At 31.5% G+C, this 24,132-nt stretch overlaps 1 protein-coding gene across 1 annotated transcript; it reads left to right on the forward strand.

The window, feature by feature from the left end:
* Nucleotides 1-1,771: 1,771 nt before the first annotated feature.
* On the forward strand, nucleotides 1,772-24,132 carry LOC140666864 (uncharacterized). Its single transcript, XM_072894409.1, has 17 exons — nucleotides 1,772-2,125; nucleotides 6,685-6,890; nucleotides 6,970-7,211; nucleotides 7,414-7,497; nucleotides 7,577-7,702; nucleotides 7,778-7,918; nucleotides 8,102-8,225; nucleotides 10,986-11,178; nucleotides 11,461-11,704; nucleotides 11,864-12,022; nucleotides 13,648-13,974; nucleotides 14,087-14,465; nucleotides 14,586-14,811; nucleotides 16,693-16,939; nucleotides 17,097-17,322; nucleotides 17,514-17,862; nucleotides 18,327-24,132. The coding sequence occupies exons 2-17, from the start codon at nucleotides 6,686-6,688 to the stop codon at nucleotides 23,644-23,646; spliced, it is 8,592 nt and encodes a 2,863-aa protein (XP_072750510.1). The 5' UTR covers nucleotides 1,772-2,125; nucleotide 6,685; the 3' UTR covers nucleotides 23,647-24,132.

A 24,132-nucleotide genomic window follows, 5' to 3' on the forward strand; every position in this document is an offset into this window, starting at 1 on the left:
ACAGTCATAAACTTCTGATTGGCTATCATAATTTTAGATACATAATATATTTAGATATATTTATAAATTATTTATTGTACTTGTGTAAACGAACTTGATATGTAAGAAGTAATGAATACTTAATTCATATTGTACGATATGCAAGAGATGTTTTATTACTAATGAATGCTAAGTTTTGATAAATGATTTAATTTATAATATGTTAAACTCCACAGTGAGACCAAGTATCTGCACAACGATCTACCGTACAATAAATTTTTGTACATCTTTGTATTTTTTTATAAATAAGTAGATCATTTTTTTTTCAATAAAGTCTCCATATTGTTCAAATTTTTTCTTGTTAAAAATCTTTTCCGCTTAAGAAATGAGATAAGATTGAACGGAGAGATAAGAGTTAGTCGCGTATGTACTATATTATATTTGTGGCATCTGATAGTATAGCTCGCATACGACAAAAAATGAGCGACTCTCAACAATGATCGAGGTTGTGTTTTACGTAGCAGGTCACGGGTTGAAAAGTTAGGTAGTCGAGGAAACGGGAACCTATTCTCTTATCGTCTTCCTAAACGTCGGGATTGCGTGCAACCTCATGCTAATCCTATGTGGCTATATAACTGACCGGTCAGTGGTCGACCTCAGAGTTAGAAACCCTCGAGAGAGCGTTATAGCGTCTTTTATCCTTTCCACCCGCAATTATGGCGTATATTCTGTAATATTAATTTATTCTTCCTCGGCGATGATATTTTTAAAATACAAAAATTAAAAAATCTTTAGGACACCCATAATTCCATATTTATTTAATCAAAATTATTTTAATAACATATTTATTTAATCAAAATTATTTTAATAACGATTCTTTAATAAAACAATAATGATAAAATATTGAAATTATAATTTGAGCATTTATAGTAATTTGTTTAAGTATTCATGTTTCATATATTAAATTATCTTTAAGTTATTGAAATAATATGTCAAAAGTTCACAATTATGACCCTCAGAAATTAGGTTTGTGATATTTATCGGTATTTTTTTATCAGTAAACACGCGAACTTGCGTCAAGAAATTTTCTGTATTAGAGAGTCGCAATTAAATTCTACTATCTGGCTTATCAACATACTGAATCATCCAAGCACACTTTACTCTTTTATACTTAAATTTTATATACAACAGATTTTTTTATATAGAGAGAGTGACGTACAATAAATTCATAAAATGTTTTATAATATTTCTAGTGATTGAAAGATTTCATGCAATAGAAAAGTAACTTAAAAAGCTTCACAAAATTAAGTTTAAAAAACAGTAATAAAAATCTAATATTTACTTTGTCATATTTTTAATAGGAAATTTTCGTAAAATTATCCGTAATCTATTATTTTCATTAAAAATATATTTATAATTTTAATTATAATTATTTTTAATTATTTAATTATATTTATAAATTATAATTTTATAACAATCATAAATTGTGCGATAAAATTACAAATCCTTCTACACCCTTGGAAAAATTTATTTGTATTTTTGTGCAATAATATCAAAAATATATATCATCACTAATGAACGATCATTCACGATTGCTTTATCTGATTGAATAAAAAATTGTAAGTAATTAGTCCTTCATAGTTCTCTACTAGTTATATACAGGCAGTAAGTATATACTTTCAGAATTATAATGGAGGGGATGGTCGCCGATCGTGACGTACACGTGACTCGTAGAGCCGCATCAACACAGGGGATGAACAGTACAACCCCCTTTCACACGCGCGGCGTACGCGGCCGCGTGAAGTGTGCTTCCACACGAACCTCGAGAATGTTGTCTCCGGATTATGGTTGTTCGCTACAGTTATTATAATTCTTTCCAGTGCGATTGTCAAAGAAAAGTAACAAGCGCAAAAAATTGGAAAAAGTCGTCGCGTGAAACTAACAATCTAAAAAAAAAAGCAGTGAAAAATATAATGAAAACATCGAAACGATCAACTTATTCTCGAGGGTCGTTTTTAGGAGGAATCGCGAATTTTTTCGAAAATCTGTGCGCTACTGTATTGCCAAAATATTCACTCAACCTGTGATCTATGGGTATTCTTATAAACATGAAATATTTGACGATCTCGTGATTCTCTGTGTTCAGGTAAGTTCTTAATGACATTCGCCCTGATTTGTTTATTAATATTATTTCGTCGTTATAATATAGTACAATAAATATATGTAAATATATGTAAATAAATAAATATATGTAAATTTTACAATACTAATAAAAATATTATCATGGTGTTTTGTTTTGATAAGTGTTGGATTTCAAGGAAATAATATAACGCAATAATATCACACTCGATCTCTCATAGAAAGATATTGAATTGTCTAAAAATCTTTTATCTTTTTATAAAATAGAGTAATATTTGTAAGTCTCATATTAAATAATTTATATATTATTATAATAATAATTAATAATTATTAATATATAATAAATATAATATAAATATAATAAGTATATTATTATAATAATTTATATATAATATATTATAATTTAATATTACATTAAAAAATATTTTTCGAGTAATTTAATTTATTACTTTGTGACAGACAAAATTTTTTTTTGTTGGAATGAAATTCCCTTCTAATGCGATTTCGCGGAAGACATTATCAGAGTAAGAATTGGAAGGTTAATGACTTTTCTATTCATTTACAATGAGATTTCGGCATTATATATACATGACGAAATGTCGATGTAGTCGACATATCGACATCCTTCAGATGCATTGAAACTTCACGGTAGTGTGCACAATATACGCGATATACGAGCGTTTATTTATTTACTATATATTTATAAGCAATTCGGTGAAAGTTCACAGTGGATTTTCATTCGCAATCACTCGAATATCGATTTCTTCCAAGTATCCAATAATGTCGACACATTTTGCAAATACGATGAGAAAAAAAAGCTTATCGATCGCTCTAATATGGACACTGACCGGCTAAAATATATTAGTAAAACAGTGCGCGCGTAGACGGGTTAAAGCCCACTTCATCGTTAGACAAATAAGACTCTTATTGTGGATCTATGTGTGGAAAGATCATACTAAATATTCCATTAAATGCCTTATGTCTGCTACATGATAAAATATTTATACAATGTCAAGGCACAAGACATTGACAGGAAGTCCATTGTAAATAGGAATAGAGCAGATATAAATTACACGGGGTGAAATAACTCTTCTCGCAACTCTTCTCTGGAAACATATTCTAATTAAAATTTCAAATACATATATAAATAACATGTTTTTTTTAATATGTCTTCTCGATTCTTTTACACTATCAACTCATCAAGTTCTGCTTCTCAAAATAATAATCAACAGGAATTTTAAAAAAATCATACATAAAAAAATTTTTTCTTCAAAAATTTAATTCTAAATTGCTCTCTCAAAGAATATGGTTTTATAAATTTTATTATCGTGAATACATGAAAAAACTTTTATACTGCCGTATATATTTTGTTCATTTTGATGGAATGGGCTTTAAAAAAAAAGAAAAAGAGAAAGATCTGATAAGTTATCTGATAGTAAAATATACTATCAGAAAATTTATGCCAACTGCCTACTGAAACAGATGTGCAGACACAACATTACAATTCTGTTGTAAAGAAATAGTCGATAACCCACATTTGCACCTTTGTTTTAATAATCACGCATGTACTATATTGTCACTCATAAAAAAATGCATATTTAATAAAATGATTTCATCTACATAAGAATTATTCTATATAACATGAGTCATATTATATAAAGTGTCCCAGAATTGACAGTGAATATAAATATATATAGTGCATTTTAAAATTTAATTAAAAATTATTTAATATAAATAACCGCAGAATTTACAATTTTGTTTCAATGCAAACTCATTTAAAATCCTTATTTTGTAATAATTTAATTTATGAAAAAATATTTATAAGATATTGAGAGAAAAAGAGAGATACTTTGTATTATAATTATAATAATTTGTAATTATAATCATTATAATTATAATCATTGCATATTTGTACGTTTCTATTTTTTATTACATGATGAATCAAAACCGTGACGTTAAACAAATGATGTTTTAAGACGCAACAATGAGTATTCGCGACCTCATTTTATGATCATAAAATCGATATGTATACGATCGTATCAAAACTCGCCATCTTTTCGCTATTAATGTCGATTCGAGTGGATTATAAAGATATTATCGATTTGTTGTGTCTTGTTTTATATTTAACGAAGAAAGACCTTGCAAATTAAAAGTTCGACGACCTTTAATTCTAAATGGTTTAATCCTTCTTTTTTCGAATATTTTTATTCAATATAGAATAAAAAGAAATATATACCTCTGTAAAGTTAACCTTCCATTTTTAAATTTTCAAAAATTCTTGATGCCCCTTCCGTTCTAGAATTTTCGGTTTTTTTTTAAATTTTAAATAAATTTTCACAATTTTTTGTCTCTGAGATAAATCAAAAAATTTAATTTTTATGGTATTTTGAATAAAATCTATTTCTGGAATTTATCTATAACTATTTAAAATCTTCTCAAAATTCTAAAGAAACGGCATTTTTGGCATAATGGAGAGATTGTGAAGCTTCCCGATTTAAAATAAAAATGGTGTTTTTATTGATGCTTTAAATGACAGAACTCTTTCTAAAGTAGCTTGATTATGAGAACTTTAAAACTCTTTAGGAGCTCCAACTCTAATAATTTTTTTCAAATTAAACAAATGAAGGGCCAACTTTCCAGAGGTAAATTATGTTTTGCCATTTTTCCAGAATGGGGAAAGTTACTTTATAAAAATAACTCTTTACCTTTACCGTTCTTTTTTCCAAAAAATAACTCGTTATCGTTACTTGTTATTCAAAAAGTAACGAATCGTTACAATTTCCGTTACTTTTTTTATATACAATACAAACTTTACATAAAAATTTTTTTAAATACAAGTTCAAATTTTTACAGAAAACACTAAAAATTTTTAAACATTATTTTACATTAAAGTAATCAAAATGATATAATTTTGATAGTGCTATTGATATAATATTGATAAATGTGTAATAATTTTGATAATAATAAATTATTTTAAATAAGACAAACTTTTGAAAAAAAGTGTAAACAAGCTTTCTTAAACACTTTTAGATTCTCTAAATGTAAATAAAATAATTTTCTTATTGTTAGTTTACTTTCAATAGATTTGTAAGTATGGTTAAAATCGTTTTCTTCACATCTCTTCAATTTTTTTTATTTTAAAATTCTAACACAATACAATAATTTTCATAATATATTAAATTCTTGCCTAATCATTGAATTATCTGTCTACTTAAATGTTCTTTTACAAAGTAGAAAGATACTAAAAAGAGATTCCAGCAGTTTCTACGTGATACTGCATTTGAATACTCTTATCAATCTCTAAGTTGCATTTCACGCATGCGTATATGTATTTATAGTATATGTTACATGTACTATATAAAATGCGCGCATATGCATGAAACGAAAAATAGCTATGTTTCTTTATTTGAAAATTATATTCGAAAAAAGTATAATATATTCAAGTATATTCGAAAAAAATCCCAGACGACACAGAAAGTGTTTCTTAAATTATAATGAGAAACTTTTATCATTGACGGTACTTCGATTTCAACATTACAGCACAAAATTTGAATTACAAAAATAAAAGAATTTACTCGTACAGAGTAATTTAAAATGTCAGAATAAAAATTATAATAGCGAATAATGACAAAATATAGAAGATTTTTAACTATTTCTTTGATAATTTGTCATTTCTCCGAGAAGAAAAAATGTGGCAACATGGTAATTTTTTATAAGTTGGTCAAATTGCAAATTGACATATGAGGCCTAGTCGCTTCTCGCTTACACGTTTGTATATAGAGGCTTCTTCAGATGAAAAACTAGTTTATTTAAAATGTCAAAAGAGGGCTCAGCTGAATGCTTTGTTGCCACGTGTTCACAATAAATAATATGTCATCTCGGATAATAAGATGAAATTGAGAAAATTATATTCAATATCTTCTGAACTAGTCAGTACTTGACCAAAATTATGTGATCAAATATTTCTTCTATTTAAACTATACTTTTACAAATTTTGAATAAATTCCTATTATTATTTCTATCTATTTTAGCTCTTAAATCAACATGATCACGAGTTTTTTATAAGATAGAGAATCTGTAATCGTATCAATTTAAGGGCTAAAAAGGACAGAAATAATTATATTTATACTTATTTATATAAATAATTATATTTATAATTATATTAATACTTTTACTTATAATTAGATCCACAAAATGATTATATTTATAATAATATCGACGGGTAAATTCATTGCAAATTAAAATTCTTATAATTTTTGATTACTTCAGTGAATCAACTCTAGGTTTTTTTATAAGTCTCTGAACATGTATCAAAACAATCTGTGGAAATTTTATTAAATTCCTATATTTTAAAAAATAAGTACTAAACATCCTTAAGTTGTCTTTTAAGCATTTTTCAAAGACATGTGCTGTGTGGAAAGTAACGAAAAAAATAACTTAATTTCCTTACTCGTTATCGAAAAATGTAATAAAGCTTACATTTACTTTTTTCCGTTACCTAATAAAATTTGTAACACGTTACTGCCCAACCCTGTATTTTTCTCTTCTATCTGTCTTCTTCTGTAGAATGCCCCTCGTAGAAGCATGGTTCAAAGTATGGCTTTATTTCGGGCTCATTTACGGTTGGGGTGAAAGTGCTCGACCGCGTTTTGACACGTCTACGGATATGGGACTGGTATTAGTTCCAGCCGATGCCGAGGTCGATTCCGTAATCTTTCGGTTACGCGCCACCGATCAGGACGCGGATTTTCCTCTCGTTTTCGAAATAACTGGTAATTAGAAAAAAAAATCAAAACCGTTGTTAAAACGTAATTTATCATCATAAAACATAATAAATTCTGTTTCGTTCAGCAACAATTACACCCGTTGTAAGAATCGACAACCTGCCCTGTACGCTGTATAACAAAGTCTGCCAGGCTAATGTAATCTTAACGAAACGACTTGTACCGGGACGTCTTCACGATTTTGCAGTCAGGGTTCGGGATACTAAGGGAGATTCAAATTCGATGCAGGCTACCATTTCCGCAACGAACGCCACGACGTCGCGTGATAAAATATTTCCTCACATTCCTTCTGTAATTATGGTACCTGAGGTAATTATCGATATTTTCTCTAACGACGCTAATTAATTAGCGCTGTAATTGCTCTATCAAATTGGTAATAAAGACGGACTCCATTTTGCACGTCATTACTATCTAATATTAGCACAAATTATCTATTGTTGTAATAACATAAGTCTATTATTATTATACGTAATATTTAATTATAACATTAAAATAAATATCTCATTAAAAGGATACTAAACCAGGAAAGGAACTAGATTATCTTCTCGTACGAGCAAATTCTTGGAGCGGCAAACCTGTTTATATCGAATTATGGGTACTCATTTAATGATTATTTTGAATTTGCATAATTATGTAATTAACAAGATGTAATATAAAATGTAATATCGTTTTAGCAACCGAAAGAACTTTTTACTATCCGGCAGCGACAAACACCAACTCAAACGCGCGGAGTAATTACGTTGATAGGTGAATTGGATTTTGAAACGCAATCAATGTATACCCTCACCATATACGCAACGGTATGCATAATTGTTTTTACAAATAAATATGAAGAAACACTGTCACGCGTATCGACTTAATTTATTTTCAATTAGGATCCTTACACGGAACCTGGGAAAGACACTAGGAATATCGCAGGCTTAAATATTATTATTATAGTTCAAGACGTACAAGACGTACCACCAATTTTTACCTTAGCACCACCTTTAACTAGGCTTAATAATTCTGTGCAAACTGTAAGTTAAATATATTACAATTTAATTTACTTTGATAAATGACTAATCGAGTAGATAAAAACAAGATTTATGATACGATTTTAAGATAGTAAATATCATAAATAAGCTTTTTCGTGTCAAATATTATTATCTTCTTCTAGGAAAATTAGTGCAATTTTCCTAAGTCACTTATATCATTTCTAGGGAGACGTAATATTACGAGTTCACGCGGAAGATGGAGATAAAGGGGTGCCGCGTGAAATCACATATGGTTTGGTATCCGAAGGCAATCCTTTCATACCATTTTTTAACATCTCGGAAACAACTGGTAAGATAGTATATTAAATATTCAACTAAAAAAATTATTTTTTACGTACTGAGATTATTATTGTAATTCTCAATCATGCAGTCTATTATAATTGTAATTACACGAATCGAATACGATAAAGGGTTAAGGGACTTTTACCATGGCGCAAATGCAAACTTGACATACACGTGTAATTAATTTACTCAACGAGTTGAGTCATTGTAATTCTCTAATCCATTCGCACGTCACGCGTTATTTCTCTGACAGTTCCGATCTCGGGAAAAAGTAATGACGGCGTTGATTCATATTCTCCTTTACTATTCAAAGCTGACCTCATTTTGCGAAACTACCGGACAATGATTAAGCAGAGAAATTTGTTCACTGCTGTTCCGACAATGCCAATCTTATTCCATTCCTTGATATCGAAATCATTTGTTTAACGTATATAAAGTTCGTGGAAAAAATCACGTATGTGATTGTAAGATTTTTTTTACGAATAAATAATTTTATCATAATAAAGTTAACTACCATATATATATATATATATATATATATATATATATATGAAACTCTTCAAAAATACACAAATTATCAGTTATAAAGAATTTGTAAAGATTTTTGAAATGTGACGTTTAAGGACGTTTAGCACCTACAATCGGAGCAAAAAGTAGTCGAAATTGACGAATATATACTTTTCTCATATATTATTATATATTATTATATATTATTATATATTATTATATATTATTATATATTATTCATATATAATTTTCGTGTTTCTTAAATTGTAATGAGAAACTTTTATCATTGACGGTACCTCGATTCAACATTACAGCACAAAATTTGAATTATAAAAATAAAAGAATTTACTCGTACAGAGAGTAATTTAAAATGTCAGAATAAAAATTATAATAATGAATAATGACAAAATATAGAAGATTTTTAACTATTTCTTTGATAATTTTAATAATTTGTCATTTCTCCGAGAAGAAAGAAATGTGGCAACATGGTAATTTTTCATAAGTTGGTCAAATTGCAAATTGACATATGAGGCCTAGTCGCTTTTCGCTTACACGTTTATATATAGAGGCTTCTTCAGATGAAAAACTAGTTTATTTAAAATGTCAAAAGAAGGCTCAGCTGAACGTTATGTTGCCACGTTTTCACAATAAATAATATGTCATCTCGGATAATAGGATGAAATTGAGAAAATTATATTCAATATCTTTTGAACTAGTCAGTACTTGACCAAAATTATGTGATCAAATATTTCCTCTATATTTAAACTATACTTTTGCAAATTTTTAATAAATTCCTATTATTATTTCTATGTATTTTAGCTCTTAAATCAACACGATCACAGGTTTTTTATAAGATAGAAAATCTGTAATCGTATCAATTTAAGGGTTAAAAAGAACAGAAATAATTATATTTATATTTATTTATATAAATAATTATATTTATAATTATATTAATACTTTTACTTGTAATTAGAACCACAAAATAATTATATTTATAATAATATCGACGGATAAATTCATTGCAAATTATAACTTTTGATTGCTTCAGTGAATCAACTCCAAGTTTTTTTATAAGTCTCTGAACATGTATCAGAAGAATCTGTGCAAATTTTATTAAATTCCTATATTTTTAAAAATAGGTACTAAACATCCTTTAGAAAGTGAAAACACAAAGTTATTTTCGCTTTGACATATGAGGAACAATCTTGTCAAATGGACAAAAATTTAATTGACGCGAGATCGATTTTTGTGAAAAATTGATAAAAATTTTTTAAATAAACAATCCAAGCATTTTTTAAAGTTTGCCCGTGTGAGCATATAAATATTAGCGAAATCCTTATCTGTCATCTGATATTTAAAATATCAGGTTTTTTGAAAGTCCAAGTAAGCCAGGCAAGAATGCGAAAAATTGGTGAGCAGTAAACAGAAGCCGCTTAAGGTGGTCGGAATAAGTCTGGACAGTCTACGGCCAAGTATCGATCGTTCTCAGGGGTCAGTCTCTGCTTTTCAACTTGCGATGCTTATCATTCCGTGGCAAGGAGCATGCGATACGTACTACGGGTCCTTGCGTGTGCGAGTTCCACCTACATTCAATGATGTATACATACATCTAATATTGCCGCGAACGATTTCTTACATCGATTCCACCGGCACATTATGTAAAGTTATTGCCGGTCAGCGTGCGTGTACAAGTAGAGGCGAAGAAATAACAAGTATAAGAGAATTCACACGTTTATTATCCGTGATGTTTTATTCATATTAAAAATAGTCTAGATAGCACTCTGCTCCAGTGGTTCTTCAAGAAATAACGAATCATCTCTATGGAAGTATATACAGGATGTCCGGTAACTAAGGAACCAACACTTGTGAGCAGATAGAGCGCAGTAAACTGAACAGAAAAGTCCTCTACCATTTTGCGATTTTTGCAATAATTATTAAAATATTAATAAAAAATGCTCAGCGAATAACCGCGTGCTTTGCGCGGCTACACCATGCGCTCTAGGCGTATCAGTGGCGAGTGTCACGTGGTTGTCGCGACAATTTGTTTTTCATTGCCATGGCAACCGTGCACAGCGCGCGCTCATTCGCTGAGCATTTTTAATTAATATTTTAATAATTATTGCGAAAATCGCAAAATGGTAGAGAACTTTTCTGTTCGGTTTACCGCGCTCTACCTGCTCACGAGCGTTGTTTTTTTATTTTTTTTTTAAATATTCATTAATCATTAACAGATATTATGAATTTTGCAAATTTTGTTTAGGTGAGATTGTTCTCGCTAAGCCCTTAGAGGAACTTACACAAATCACTCATATTGGTGCTCCCGTCGTGCTCACCGTGGTAGCTGAGGAAATACGAAGATCTAGGGACGAACCGCCAGCTCAGGCGACTGTCGTCGAAGTCGGATTCCTTCTTGGAGAACCAGGCAATAGTCCGCCATATTTTGAAAATGATAAGTTGGTACCGAATAATTTTAATAATGAGCATGTAGAAGTTGAAGAAACGTTTTTTCTTCATGAATGTTTGATCTAATTTCTAACAAATAAAACTAACTTTTTCATGCTCTGCCTTTGCATGCTTTATAAATTAAAATTATAAATTAAAAAGTTCATACAATAACGCAATATTATTCACACTATTTGAAATAAAGTAGTTTAAATTCTTACCAATAAATTATATTTTATCGCATTATATATATAGGTATATATTTATGATACTTATTTATACTTTATTTATAGCTACATTGCATCAATACCAGAAAATTTGGAACCAGGTTCCGTGATAACGTTCCCCGAGCAATACTCGACTAAAATTCGCGATGAAGATATTGGCAAGGCTGGTGTATTCGCGTTAAAGTTACGGAATAACAATGGTACTTTTGAGATAAATCCGACTGTTGCTGAACGTACGGCAGATTTTATTATCACAGTACGAGACAATACACTCATTGATTACGAGCTGTATAAAAGTTTATCCTTTAAGGTATGTAAAAATAATAGACAAGATATAGAGAGTTTGATTTTAATGTAACAAAATATATTTGTTCTTTTATTACACAAAAGTAACTAAATAATTATTTAATTTTATCATAATAAACAATCCTGTCTACTTTGCATTGATATACCATATATTATGTGATAGATTGTTGCTCAAGAAGTTGGTCCAGCAACAAATCTCTCAGCAACGGCAGCGGTTGTGATACTTATAGAAGATGTTAATGATAATTCCCCGATATTCGATGAAGAATCTTACGAAGTTACATTGTCGGAAAATGTCACCGTTGGAACACGAGTTATTCAAGTAATTTTTATTCTTTCAATAAATCTAAATTCAAATTATTTATTTTTCCTAAAATTGTTTTTCATTAAAGTTTAGAGCGTATTAGACAGCCTATTAAACTTTTTTAATGTATATTGTATATACATACATGTGCCCAAGTGTTTTTCAAAATAAAGAAAGCACTTCCTTTTCAAGTTTTAATTCTTGGCTTTATTTTAAAGAATGCTAAAATACTTATATTTCTGGGATAAAATGTAGAGATAGCTGTCAGAAATTTATTTATATATATCTGTTTGAAAAAAATTTCAAACTAAATAAAAAAAATTAAATAAACCTCTACTGGGTTCTAAATCTTTATTGGCAAATTATTTGTTTCTCTATTATAAAAAAAATTTTAATTATTATAATACCTTTTAATATAAAATTTTTTTATTTAAGAATATACAAAATAAAAATAATAATTTAACTCATCGGTACTTGATATCACTGATATATGATTGACATTGTAAATATACTAAATATAACTCTGCCGTTACAGAATAAATTTACAAAAATTTATATACTACGCAAAAAAAAATTAAAGAGACACTTTCTTATAATTTTTTAGATATATATCGCTGAAAAAAGGCACATAAATCTAAATATTTGAAGAAAATCTGTTAAATTATTTAAAAAATTATATATTAAAAATTAAAGAATTATATATTATTTACATTTATATACACTACGCAAAAAATAAAACTTTCCACTTTCTTCCATATAAAAAAACCAATTTTCAAATAGTTGCAACTTCCTTAAAAATAATCGGAATAAAATCAATAAAAAAGCTTTTCAAAGCTTGAAGTTTCTAGTTTCAGAATCTTTAAATAAATTTCAATTCTTTCTATTCGTTACAAAATTACATTGTAAGGAAGCGATGTCTGTCGATTGAATTTTTAAAAGTTTGTTCAAGAATAGTGAAAAAAAAAATTCTAGCACAATTTCATTAATTGAATGTTAAAGAGCAGAGTTTTAAGTTTAATTTCTTTTTTTAATGAATGTTCTATGACGTTTTTTCGTTGAGATATTCATTATTAAAGTAAAATCGAGCTATTAACTTTGATCGCTTATAACCAGTGAAAAAAATGATCGTACAATAATCATTAAAAAAACAATTTAAAGAGAAAAATTAATACTTTAAAATGTTTCTATTATTTTTTCAATCTTTATTTATTTGTAAAGCGTAATTGTTACTTAAAAATCAAGTAAAAATTACACTTTTTTAATTTTGTAACAAATAGAAAGAATTGAAATTCATTTAAAGATTCTAAAACTAGAAAAAACTTCAAACTTTAAAACGCTTTTTTATTGATCTTATGCCAATTATTTTTAAGGAAGTTGCAATTACTTGAAAATTGGCTTTTTTTATACGGAAGAAAGTGGGCTTTTAATTTATTTGCGTAGTGTATATATTCTTTGACATTTGTAGAAAGTAATAATATACAACAAAAGTTAAAAAATAATTCGAAACAAATTTTCTTATTGATTATATGTTCTATTGTTAAAATATCGATAAGATCAAAATGACTTGTATTTTTAAAAGTTAATAAAAATTTATTTAATGTTGTGTTTACATGGAAAAAACAATCCCATTTTTATGGACACAGGTGCATGCAACTGACAAAGATACAGGTCTCTTTGGCAGTATTCAATACACAGGCATAACAGGACAAGGAAGCGAGGCGTTCGCGATAGATTCTGATACAGGTTTGATCACGGTCACGATGGGATCAGTTCTAGATCGCGAAATGGCAGCGCAATTGCAATTAACTGTAATTGCGTGCGACGAAAACGGTAAAGGTAACACGGGCGTGGCGTCTTTAATAGTGAATTTATTGGACGTGAATGACAATGCACCGATTTTTGAGAAAAATGCCTACGAATTTACATTAAATTCCGATTTGACGAATTTCACATCACCAGCCATTATAAAGGTAAAGCTTCAACTATTAACTTTATATTTCTATTGATTTACAACCGTAATATATTTTCAACATTGACATTTTTAATTTTAATATTTCTATAACTTTTATTTGATGCTCGCAGGCCACCGACGCCGATGCCGAATCACCGAACAACGAAATTCGTTACGAATTGATTCATGGAAATTACGAAAATAAATTCTATCTAAATGAGATTACTGGAGAATTGATATTACGTTCGCCTATCACAAAATTCAGACGGAAGAAACAAAGTGGTTACGACAAATTTTCCAAAAAATTACACAAAGAATTTCTGCAATCGGAACACATCATACGAGAAAATGTATCGAAAACAACAGTGTCCCCAGATACAATAAATTCAACGGAAAGTATTCTGAACGAAATTGAATCGAGATATAAAGTTGACGAAATAAGAAAATATCGAAGAAGACGAGCAGAAACTGATACTCTATACACTTTAACTGCCAGAGCATACGATCTTGGTAAATATATTCATTTGTGAATTGCAATTTTTAACAATAAAAATAAATTGTAAAATAGAATAAAAAATGTTATGTAATCTTTATTAATATGATAAAAATTCTTTATTTTCTCGTTTTTAGGCGTACCTCATCTAGCGAGTGAAACAGAAATCTCCATCGTCAGAGGAAATGCCATGGAAGCTCGCATAATGATGTTCGTAGTGCCAGGAGAACATCCAAATTTAACGAGGACCGCTGAAACGTTAGCCACTATCACAGGTGGACGAATTACCGTATTAGACACACGTCCTTACGTGTCGGATAATAAAACAGGCGTGACAAATAATGTATCGATGGAAGGAAAAAGGTTGATAAAGATTCATAAAATCTCCTAATTTTTAAGATATATATTGCTGAAAAAAGGCACACAAATCTAAATATTTGAAGAAAATCTGTTAAATTATTTAAAGAATTATATATTAAAAATTAAAGAATTATATATTATTTACATTTATATACACTACGCAAAAATAAAACTTTCCACTTTCTTCCATATAAAAAAAGGCCAATTTTCAAGTAGTTGCAACATCCTTAAAAATAATTGCAATAAGATTAATATAAAAGTATTTCAAAGCTTGAAATTTCTAGTTTCAGAATCTTTCGATGAATTTTAATTCTTTCTATTCGTTACAAAATTACATTGTAAGAAAGCCACGTCCGTCGACTAAACAAATTTTTCAAAAGTTTGCCCAAGAATATCGAATTAAAAAAAAATCCTAGTGAAAAAATGATCGTACAATAATCATTAATTTAAGTTTTTGAAATGTACAGACAAAAACTTAACACTTCGGCCCTTTGTACGAGTAACTGGAATGCTTTTTACTTGTAAATGTTGTAGAAAAAATTTGAGCATTTTTTTTTGTTAACTTTCACTGATTTAAATAAACAAAGACAAAAGTGTAATTTTTACTTGATTTTTAAGTAACAATTACGCTTTAAAAATAAATAAAGATTGAAAAAATAATAGAAACATTTTAAAGTGCAAACTTTCCTCTTTAACCCTTTGAGTCACGAATTTTTCTAATTGTCAGTATTTTATAAAATTTGGTATACAAGGGTTTTTGGGGTCGCTGATTACGAATCCGTTGTCAGATTTTCAAAATTCAAGATGGCGGATCCAATATGGCAGACAAAATTTTACTTCCGCCATATTAAATCCCTATATTAAATTTTGGAAATTAATTTTTTTTTCTTTAGATTCAGATTCTGCGATCTAAAAAAACCTTCAGAGAAAAAATTTAAAAAAGAATACGACTGTTACTTTTAATTTAGAACAGAAAATATTGTTTTTTATATATTTTTATCAAAAAAAAAGGATTTAGCAAAAACAACACGGTGGAAAATTCTAAAAAAATTCTGTAAAATACTTTAGAGTATACTAAGATTATAAAAAAATTGCCATATTTATTGTCATAATAGATTAGTAGAAAATGCATTTTTTTCGTAAAAAAGAACTAATTTTGACTGTTTGTTTATATATGATATTTTTGCAATTAACAATTAATGACATATTTTTTTTACACTTATTGATGTTCTAGAGACTCTGTAGAAACAAAAAATCCGGTATTTGTTGATAAAAAAGTAGTTAAAACATTAAAAAAAAATTACAAAAAAAGGTGGGTCTCTGGGTGACTCAAAGGGTTAAACTGTTTTTTATTGATTATTGTAGGATCATTTTTTCACTAGTTATAAGCGTTCAAAGTCAATAGCTCAGTTTTGCTTTAATGATGAATATCTCAACCAAAAAAAAGTCATAGAACATTTATTAAAAAAAGAACATAAAGCTAAAACTCTATTCATTAACACTCAATTAATGAAATCATCATCTAGGATTTTTTTTTAATTCGGTATTTTTGGACAAACTTTTAAAAAATTTGTTTAATCGTCGCTTTCTTACAATGTAACTTTGTAACAAATAGAAAGAATTGAAATTTATTCAAAGATTCTAAAACTAAAAACTTCAAGCTTTGGAACGCTTTTTTATTGATCTTATTCTGATTATTTTTAAGAAAGTTGCCAACTTCAAAAGTGGCCTTTTAATTTTTTGCGTAGTGTATAATTATATATTAAAGATGCTCTTTAATCTCTAAAAAAACAACAGAATTATTTATTTAAATTAGAATGAATCCATTTATTAATCGGTCATAAATCTCAGATATTTTTATTCTGTTTTGATATTTGCTGCTAGAACGGTTGTGATAGCTCGTGTCGAGCAAACCGAAGTCGGCACACCCCTAGTAGATGTAGAAAGAATTCGTAATACGTTAGCTGCGAATGGGGTAGGAATTATTAGCGGCACAGGCACTACCAACGTATCTATAACGTATAATGACGAGACTACCATGAAACTGCCAATCGATGGGATAATTCACAAAGGGGGAGATAATACGCGGACCTACGTAAACAACACGATCGCCAACGTTCACGAGGAAGTAGTGAGTAAATGTTAATTAATCCATATTTCTTTTCATCGTACTTAATTTTTTTATTTTACTTGTCTCGCTATTCAATATTTTTATCACTTTTTTTTTTTTTTAATTTTGTTGGCAATCTTCGATTTTAGAGAAATGAGAGATCAGAGTTCTTTTTCAGACTGTGTATAAAGCGGAGAATAAATTGCTCTTTTGGTTACTGATTATTTTGGGCCTGCTGATGATGTTGGCAATTGCAGCGCTCATTATCTGCTGCATCTGTCCGGGTTGTCCATTTTACATGGCACCTAGAAAACGCAGGATATACTCATCGGAAAAGCTTATCGCTCGATCTAATGGTCGACCGAAACGGCATCTTCATCGGAAACCAATGGCTACAATCGAAAGTAATCACAATTACATATATCAATTTGAAAACACTTAAATACACATATTTCTCTCAAGACAGTTTTTGCAATTAATGTTCCATTTGCATGCAGTTATTTAATGCATTCTTTGCAATTTATAAAATTATAGTTATTTATATAAAAGATATTCTAGCTTTAAAAACAAAATAATAATACGCACAAATATGCAGTTACATCGAATGGAAAAAAGCAAGCTTGGAGCGCAGATCCGACTCGAAGAAACTGGCAATTTAATCGTCGAAACACCAAGAATGGTGGCTTAGCATCGCTTCCTGGTGACGTGGTGTATATTTCGGAGCGTCCTCCCATTGATCAAGCGAATGTAGAATCACTCAGACTACGCGACGGCCCGGCCTATGATTCTTCGAGAAGAAGAAGAATGGAGGACCAGGAGAGAATGTATGTGGAAGATGTCGAGGAAAGGAAGGTTAGAGATTACATTGCCACAGACGCGGATTCTTTACAACGACATGAAATCGAAGGTGGTTCGGACATTCTGCATCAAGCTTACAGACAAAGGTGGATAGAACGTGTTACGCTCATCAATAGCGATTCTACGATAATTTTTAATAATGCTAAAAAATAAAATTTTGTACAACAGAAATTAAATAGAAAGTAATCATAAAAAAAAAAATATATATATAGCACACATTTTTTTACAGACTTTTCTTCTAAATTAAAAAAAAAAATTATAGTATAATATCTCTGAATTATTTAAATATAATTTTAACTTTATTATTTATAAAGATATAATTTTTATAAAGATTTTACAATATCATATAAAATATTATTATTATTATTATTATTTTATTATTATTAAAGTCAAGTCAATTTTTGTTAAAAATATTTTTCTCTTTTTTAACTCTTTCTCTTAAACCTTCCATAAAAAATTATGAAACATATTCTTGTAATAACTTTTTTTTTTTAAGTTGAATAAAGGATCAGAAATATCGAGATTATTTCTTTTTTTAATTTCATTACAGATACGTCGATCCTGACTCAAATAATGAGCCGGCGGTAAGAGAACAACATTTTTATCGCGAAGGAAACGCAGAGGTGTTACAACTTGTAACGCGAGGACAAGTGGAGGATACGATTCAACATCATTATCCAACGACTTTTATAGTGGATGGCAAAGATGTGCTTTTGCAGCGGTTTATGCAGGATCAAAAAACGCGGCAAGAACTATCAATGCAGGAACCCGAAGTGCTGCGCACCGTCGAGTCTCATCAACACCCGAGAAATATATATCAACATAAGCAGGAGATTCTTCTCCTACCGGAAGAATTGGAAGCTGTTAGGCGTCGACGAGCGGAGGAGCTGGATTCTAAGGGGCAAAAATTGCCGATGGATGATGGATATGCGGCGCAGAAGATGAACATGGAATCACAAACGCGAGACGTTCATCGTCAAGAGATTCCGATAAGCATGCCCGGGATATCGGATAAAAAAATGTCAGTCCCCAAGGACCAAACGATGCAATCGTACGCGTTTCATGATCTGGAGCTGGCAAGACAGAACGTCTTGCTGACACGATTACTTCTGGAGAGAGAGGCCAGGTACGCCGGTGGCATCGCAGGAATGGACGGGGTGAGTTATTTAGAGACCCAAAGTCTTCCTGGACAGGCAGTTATCGCCACGCAAACCGACAGAACCGCTGCAACTCAAACAGAACGACATATCCGAAGCAGAAGTGACAACGACGAATCCGATGAGGATACTCGAAACCGGAAAAAGATGAGGTCGAAGAAACGCTATGACGAGGACAAATTGAAGAGGACGCGAACCTTGTGGATGAAATCGCCCATCGAGGAAGAGAGTCCGTGCTTCGACAAACGACTGAACATTTTGAGGAAGAAAATGAAAGAAGTAAAAGAGGGACGAAAAGTGTCCTTGCAACCTGGAGTACTCCGGGAAATATCGGATTCTCTCGACGAAAACGGAAGTACTTGTCGCGAAAGAGAAGGAAAATCGGCGACAACTTGTCAGCAGCCCATCGAGGAGACTGGCGTCGCATATAAAATATTGCACGAAGAGAAAAATGGCTCCTCTTCGTCTATCGAGGCAGGTAGACAGCGAGAAGAGGAGAAATCTTTCGACGAGAAAAAAACAGAGAGTTTGTCGTCACCGGAAATAAGTATGAATAATGGAAAATATATCCACAAAACGATGGAGAAAAAGTGTTCGAAAAAAGAAAGCAAAATAAAAAGACAAAAAAGGGTGGAATCCGTGATAAAACCTAGCTTTCGAGTTCTAGAGAAAGAAATCACGATGTTGACAAAGAAATTGAGTAAACTCGCCGATAAAAAGGTACAAGAAGCCGCAAGGGACGAAAGTACGAGTCGGGAAAAATCGAGGACGTCGGAAGACCTGAAGAAAGATTCAGGTCTGCATACGTCGAAAAAAATAGACGATTCAAAGAAACGCAAACAGTCTGAGACTTCGCCAGATATCGTAAAAGAGACGAAGACTGAAAAATTTCTTTATCATCAGCCGCAGATGATGAGCCCCGGCAGCACCGAATACGAGGATCCGTTTGAAAAACCGATGAAATCGAAATCAGAATTTCGTCAAAAAGTTTCAAAGCACAAACAAACAAGTAACCATATGAGAGCAAAGAAACAGATGCAAAAAGAACGCAAAAAACAGATCGCACAACAGGGTCAAGAGCTCGAAAAGCACAAGGATGCCGCGAGTAAAGAAAGTAGCAGATCGAAACTCGAGAAAGTTGCTAAATTATCATCACGTGCGCATAAATTAGCACTCATTGGTCGCAGAAAGCACGTTTCGGAGGAACCCAGCACGAGTACAAGCTCCGATCGAATAAACGGTAAAAAGGATCTGTTCGTCAGTCGAGATTCTGACAAGAGAAGCGCAGGATCGTCAGAAATTTCCTCTCATCAGATGGATCAGCGAAAACTGAAGCAGAAACTAGATCACATGAGCAAGAGATTCTCCGACGATTTTGTATTAACAGAACCAGAGCAAAGAAGAGACACCACGTTTCATTCAACGATGGATGTAAAAACACACGAAAAAGACGTTGCAAGCGATAAAAAAGATATTCAAATAATACAATTTTCAGACGATTTTGCAACGAAAACACAGACGAAAGAAATGCAAACTGCTGCTGAAAGCGAAATTGAGCAAAGTGCATCTTCTGATATCGGGAAAGATCATGTAACGTTAAAAGAAGTCGTCGAGGCTATCGCATTTCTTCATGATTTAAAGTATACGCAACCAGAGAGTGAGATAACATCAGACCTTGCAAAGGAACAACCATTTGAAACGTCAAATATAGAAGATAAAAAAGGGGCGATGCCTTTAGAATCTCCTGTCTTAGAGACATTAAAAGAACATGAAATAGAGAGGCCATCATCACATATTGATAAAAGTGGTATCGAAGAAAAAATAGCTTACACGTCCGAAAAACGTGAGAAAGAAACAGGGAAATCTTTACATGAAAAAGAAATGTTAGAGGAAGAAAAAATTAAATTAGAAAACGGTATACACGAATTAAAGGCGTTCGAAGATGTCGAAGAAATTATGAAAGAAGAAGTAGACATACCAGAGCAAAATGCAAAAAGTCGGAAAGTATCACGTGAAGAAATAGAACACGTGGAACAAATCGAAGAATACAAGAAGAACGAGTTGTATAGAGATACTATCGCATCATCATCGCAGATGGAAAAAGATTTAAAAGACATTAAAGACGTTACGCACTCGTATGCAAAGGAAGAAGACGAAACTGTACATAAACGTGAAAGTGATCAAAAAGAAGAATTAAGTCATGAGTCTGGGCAGGAACATGAGGAGGAAATGCCTTCAGCAGAAATTACAATAGATACTAAAGAAAAAATAATGGAAAAATTAGTGGTCAAGGAGAAGGAAGATGATTCGTCAAGTAAAATTGAAAGTGACCAGAAAATGAAAATTGAAAAATCAGATACCGAGAAATATCAAAGTGTTATTGAAAAACCAGAAGAGATTCCAAAAGATGTGATTGAAGAAAAAATAGAAAAAGACATAGAATCAATGACTGGAACATTTGAAAAATCATTCGATATTAGAGAATCGTCTAAAGATGATTCTGTAAATTTAACTGGTATTCATCGCGCGTTTTCAATCGATGATAAAGCATTGAAGTATATTGATGATACTAGTCAAGAAGATGATTTAAGCCACTCTGAGTCTGGTGAAACGATATATATTGTGAAGGAAGACACCGACACAGACAAATTAAAGCGCGATGGTGATCTCAATGCAAAGACAGAGGTTGAGACTCAAAAAAGTGAAGAAGAATCCTCTCAAGAAATATCCAATTTGCAAGAAACAAAATTGGAAAAATCTATTGAAGACAAGTCTGTCACATCTTCAACATTTACTATTCCCAAAGAGAAAATTATGACTAAAGAACAATTGCAAGATGAACCTGCGAAGGAAAAAGAAGAATCATTTCTCGAAGAAGAAACAACTGTAGTAAAGGAAACATCTGATAAAGAAATAGAAAAGGTACTCGATAAAGAACTTCCTACTGATCAATTACTAAAAGATACAGATCCAGAAAAGTCAACTGCCAGTGAGTCAGAAAAATTGGATAAATCTGCGACAGTTGCTGAGAACATAGATGTTGCAGAATCGAAAGGCAATGGAGAGCACCAAACAGACGTAAGCGTTCCAATTTTTAGAAGCTTTATTGATGATACAATCTATGTTTCGGAAGAAAGCGACTCATCCAGTGATATTTCCAGGAAAACAACGCTGGCCACCAGACCCTATGATACTCCGCGTCATCGGCAAAAGTGGCAGCAACAAGAAAGCCTTGAAATAGCGGGTATGCCTGAAATAAGAACTTTTAAAAGTGGAGAAGATGCAAGAGTAGAGATGGAAACGGAAGAGGATACAGGTAGTAACTTATCGCTCGATGAAATTGAAAATTTAGAAGATTCCATCGCGATTGAAGCAACGATCGGTGAACCACATGAAGATACAGAAATCGCTTCAACATCCGAAAAAATAAAATCGGACATAAAAGATTTATTGACAACGATGCAAGATGAAGTTTTCTTAACTATAAGCATTAAAGAATTAAACGGCGCGTCGAAAGAAAATGTCAAGGATGAAATCGTTCCGATAACAAAGGAGGAGGAAGAATGTAAAAGTGAGATTGTTACACCTCTTAAAAAGATTGAAAAAGTTTCCAAATCTATGCAGCAAAATGACAAAAGTGAAATTAAATCACCTTCAAAGCAAGCTGAGCAAATAGCTCTTACAGGAGAGAGAACAACCGAGGACACCAAAGTAAGTAAAACGAAAATAAAAAATTCTCTAGACAAAGTCCAAGCTAAAGATATCGAGGTAGACAAAATAAAAAGTAAAGACAGTAAAAGTGGCACAATAGAAAAGTATGCTGGGAAAACGAAACCTTTCGAAAACTCTGTGAAGAAAAGAAAGAAATCTGATCGATCTCGTAGGTCCATTGGCGATTCGGAAAAGAAACTTAAAGACAGCGGATCGCAGCCATCACGAGGCGAAGAGGAACATCCGCAAAAGCAAACATTGCCTAAATCAAAATTCAAGAAGGACAAGAAATCTACAATTGCCCCGAAAACTGGTGAGATCGACACGAGTAAAACGCAATCGAAGTACATGGCCTGGTACAAGAAGAAGCGCGACGAGGCCGAGAAGAAGAGACTGGAAAGGAAGACAGCGGAAGACGAGGAATCAACGTTACCACGTTGGGTAAGTAGAGGCTTGAAACAAACAGCGAAGCAAAAGGAGAAGCAAAGTATAGCGCAAAAGACTAAGGAGGTGACGCCGCGTACGAGGCGCAAGATCAAGCCTTTGATAAACGTCGAGTCCGAGCAGTTGAAGGCCATCGTACGTCAAGGGCGACGATTGAGAAAAGCCGAGGGTAACCTCGAGGAGGATCCGCCAATTCAGATATTCGCCAGAACCCCGCCGGTTTCTACGGACACCCAGCACCGTTTGCTGCAACACTCGGAATATAAATACGAGAGGACACCGCCACCGCCCTTTTACCTTCATCCACCCCCACCAGCGCCGCATCCATCGCCACAACTGTCACCGGAGAGATCCCTCGAGATGCAACCGTCTACATCGCAATATCAATCACAATCTGAGCACGAGCTGCGTTCGGAGAGTTGCATTGTTGCACCGTTCCAAGGTGGCACTCGACTACGTCATCAGCAGCTTCTCGAGAAGAAAAGCGTCTTCGATATTGCGTACAGTGAAGCCGCGCCATCGCAACTTCGATCCGACAGCGCAACCCCACCGTCTTAATTCTCTTGAACATAAATATTTTTTTTATACGAGAAAAATATAAATGTATAATAATATAAAATAATAATATGTACAATATGGTATGTAGAATTATCTGTTTGACAAATGTTATATACAGAATTACTTCAATATGTGTATCTTTAATTGCGCGATTACGTCGATTAAAATAAAATAAAAAATTTTATATACACATACATCTCTACATATGCAATCAGAATATAGCAAAATTATATATCTTGTACAGATATTCTGTAGCGTCATCTTACCATTTTTGGCATTATTTTTTAATTACTCCGTTGTGGCGAATTTAAAAACATTTAATATGAACAATACTTTCCACGATTATTTAATATCATCGAGATTTAAGATGTATTTCCTACAAAGAGCAAGAAATATAGTATATAACTATTCGTAGCATAGTATAGTTTATTTACGTTACTGCCAATAAATAATATCAATGTATCTTTAAGTGCAACACAAATTGGG

This window comes from Anoplolepis gracilipes, chromosome 6, assembly GCF_047496725.1.
Source record: "Anoplolepis gracilipes chromosome 6, ASM4749672v1, whole genome shotgun sequence".
NCBI classification, from domain to species: domain Eukaryota; kingdom Metazoa; phylum Arthropoda; class Insecta; order Hymenoptera; family Formicidae; genus Anoplolepis; species Anoplolepis gracilipes.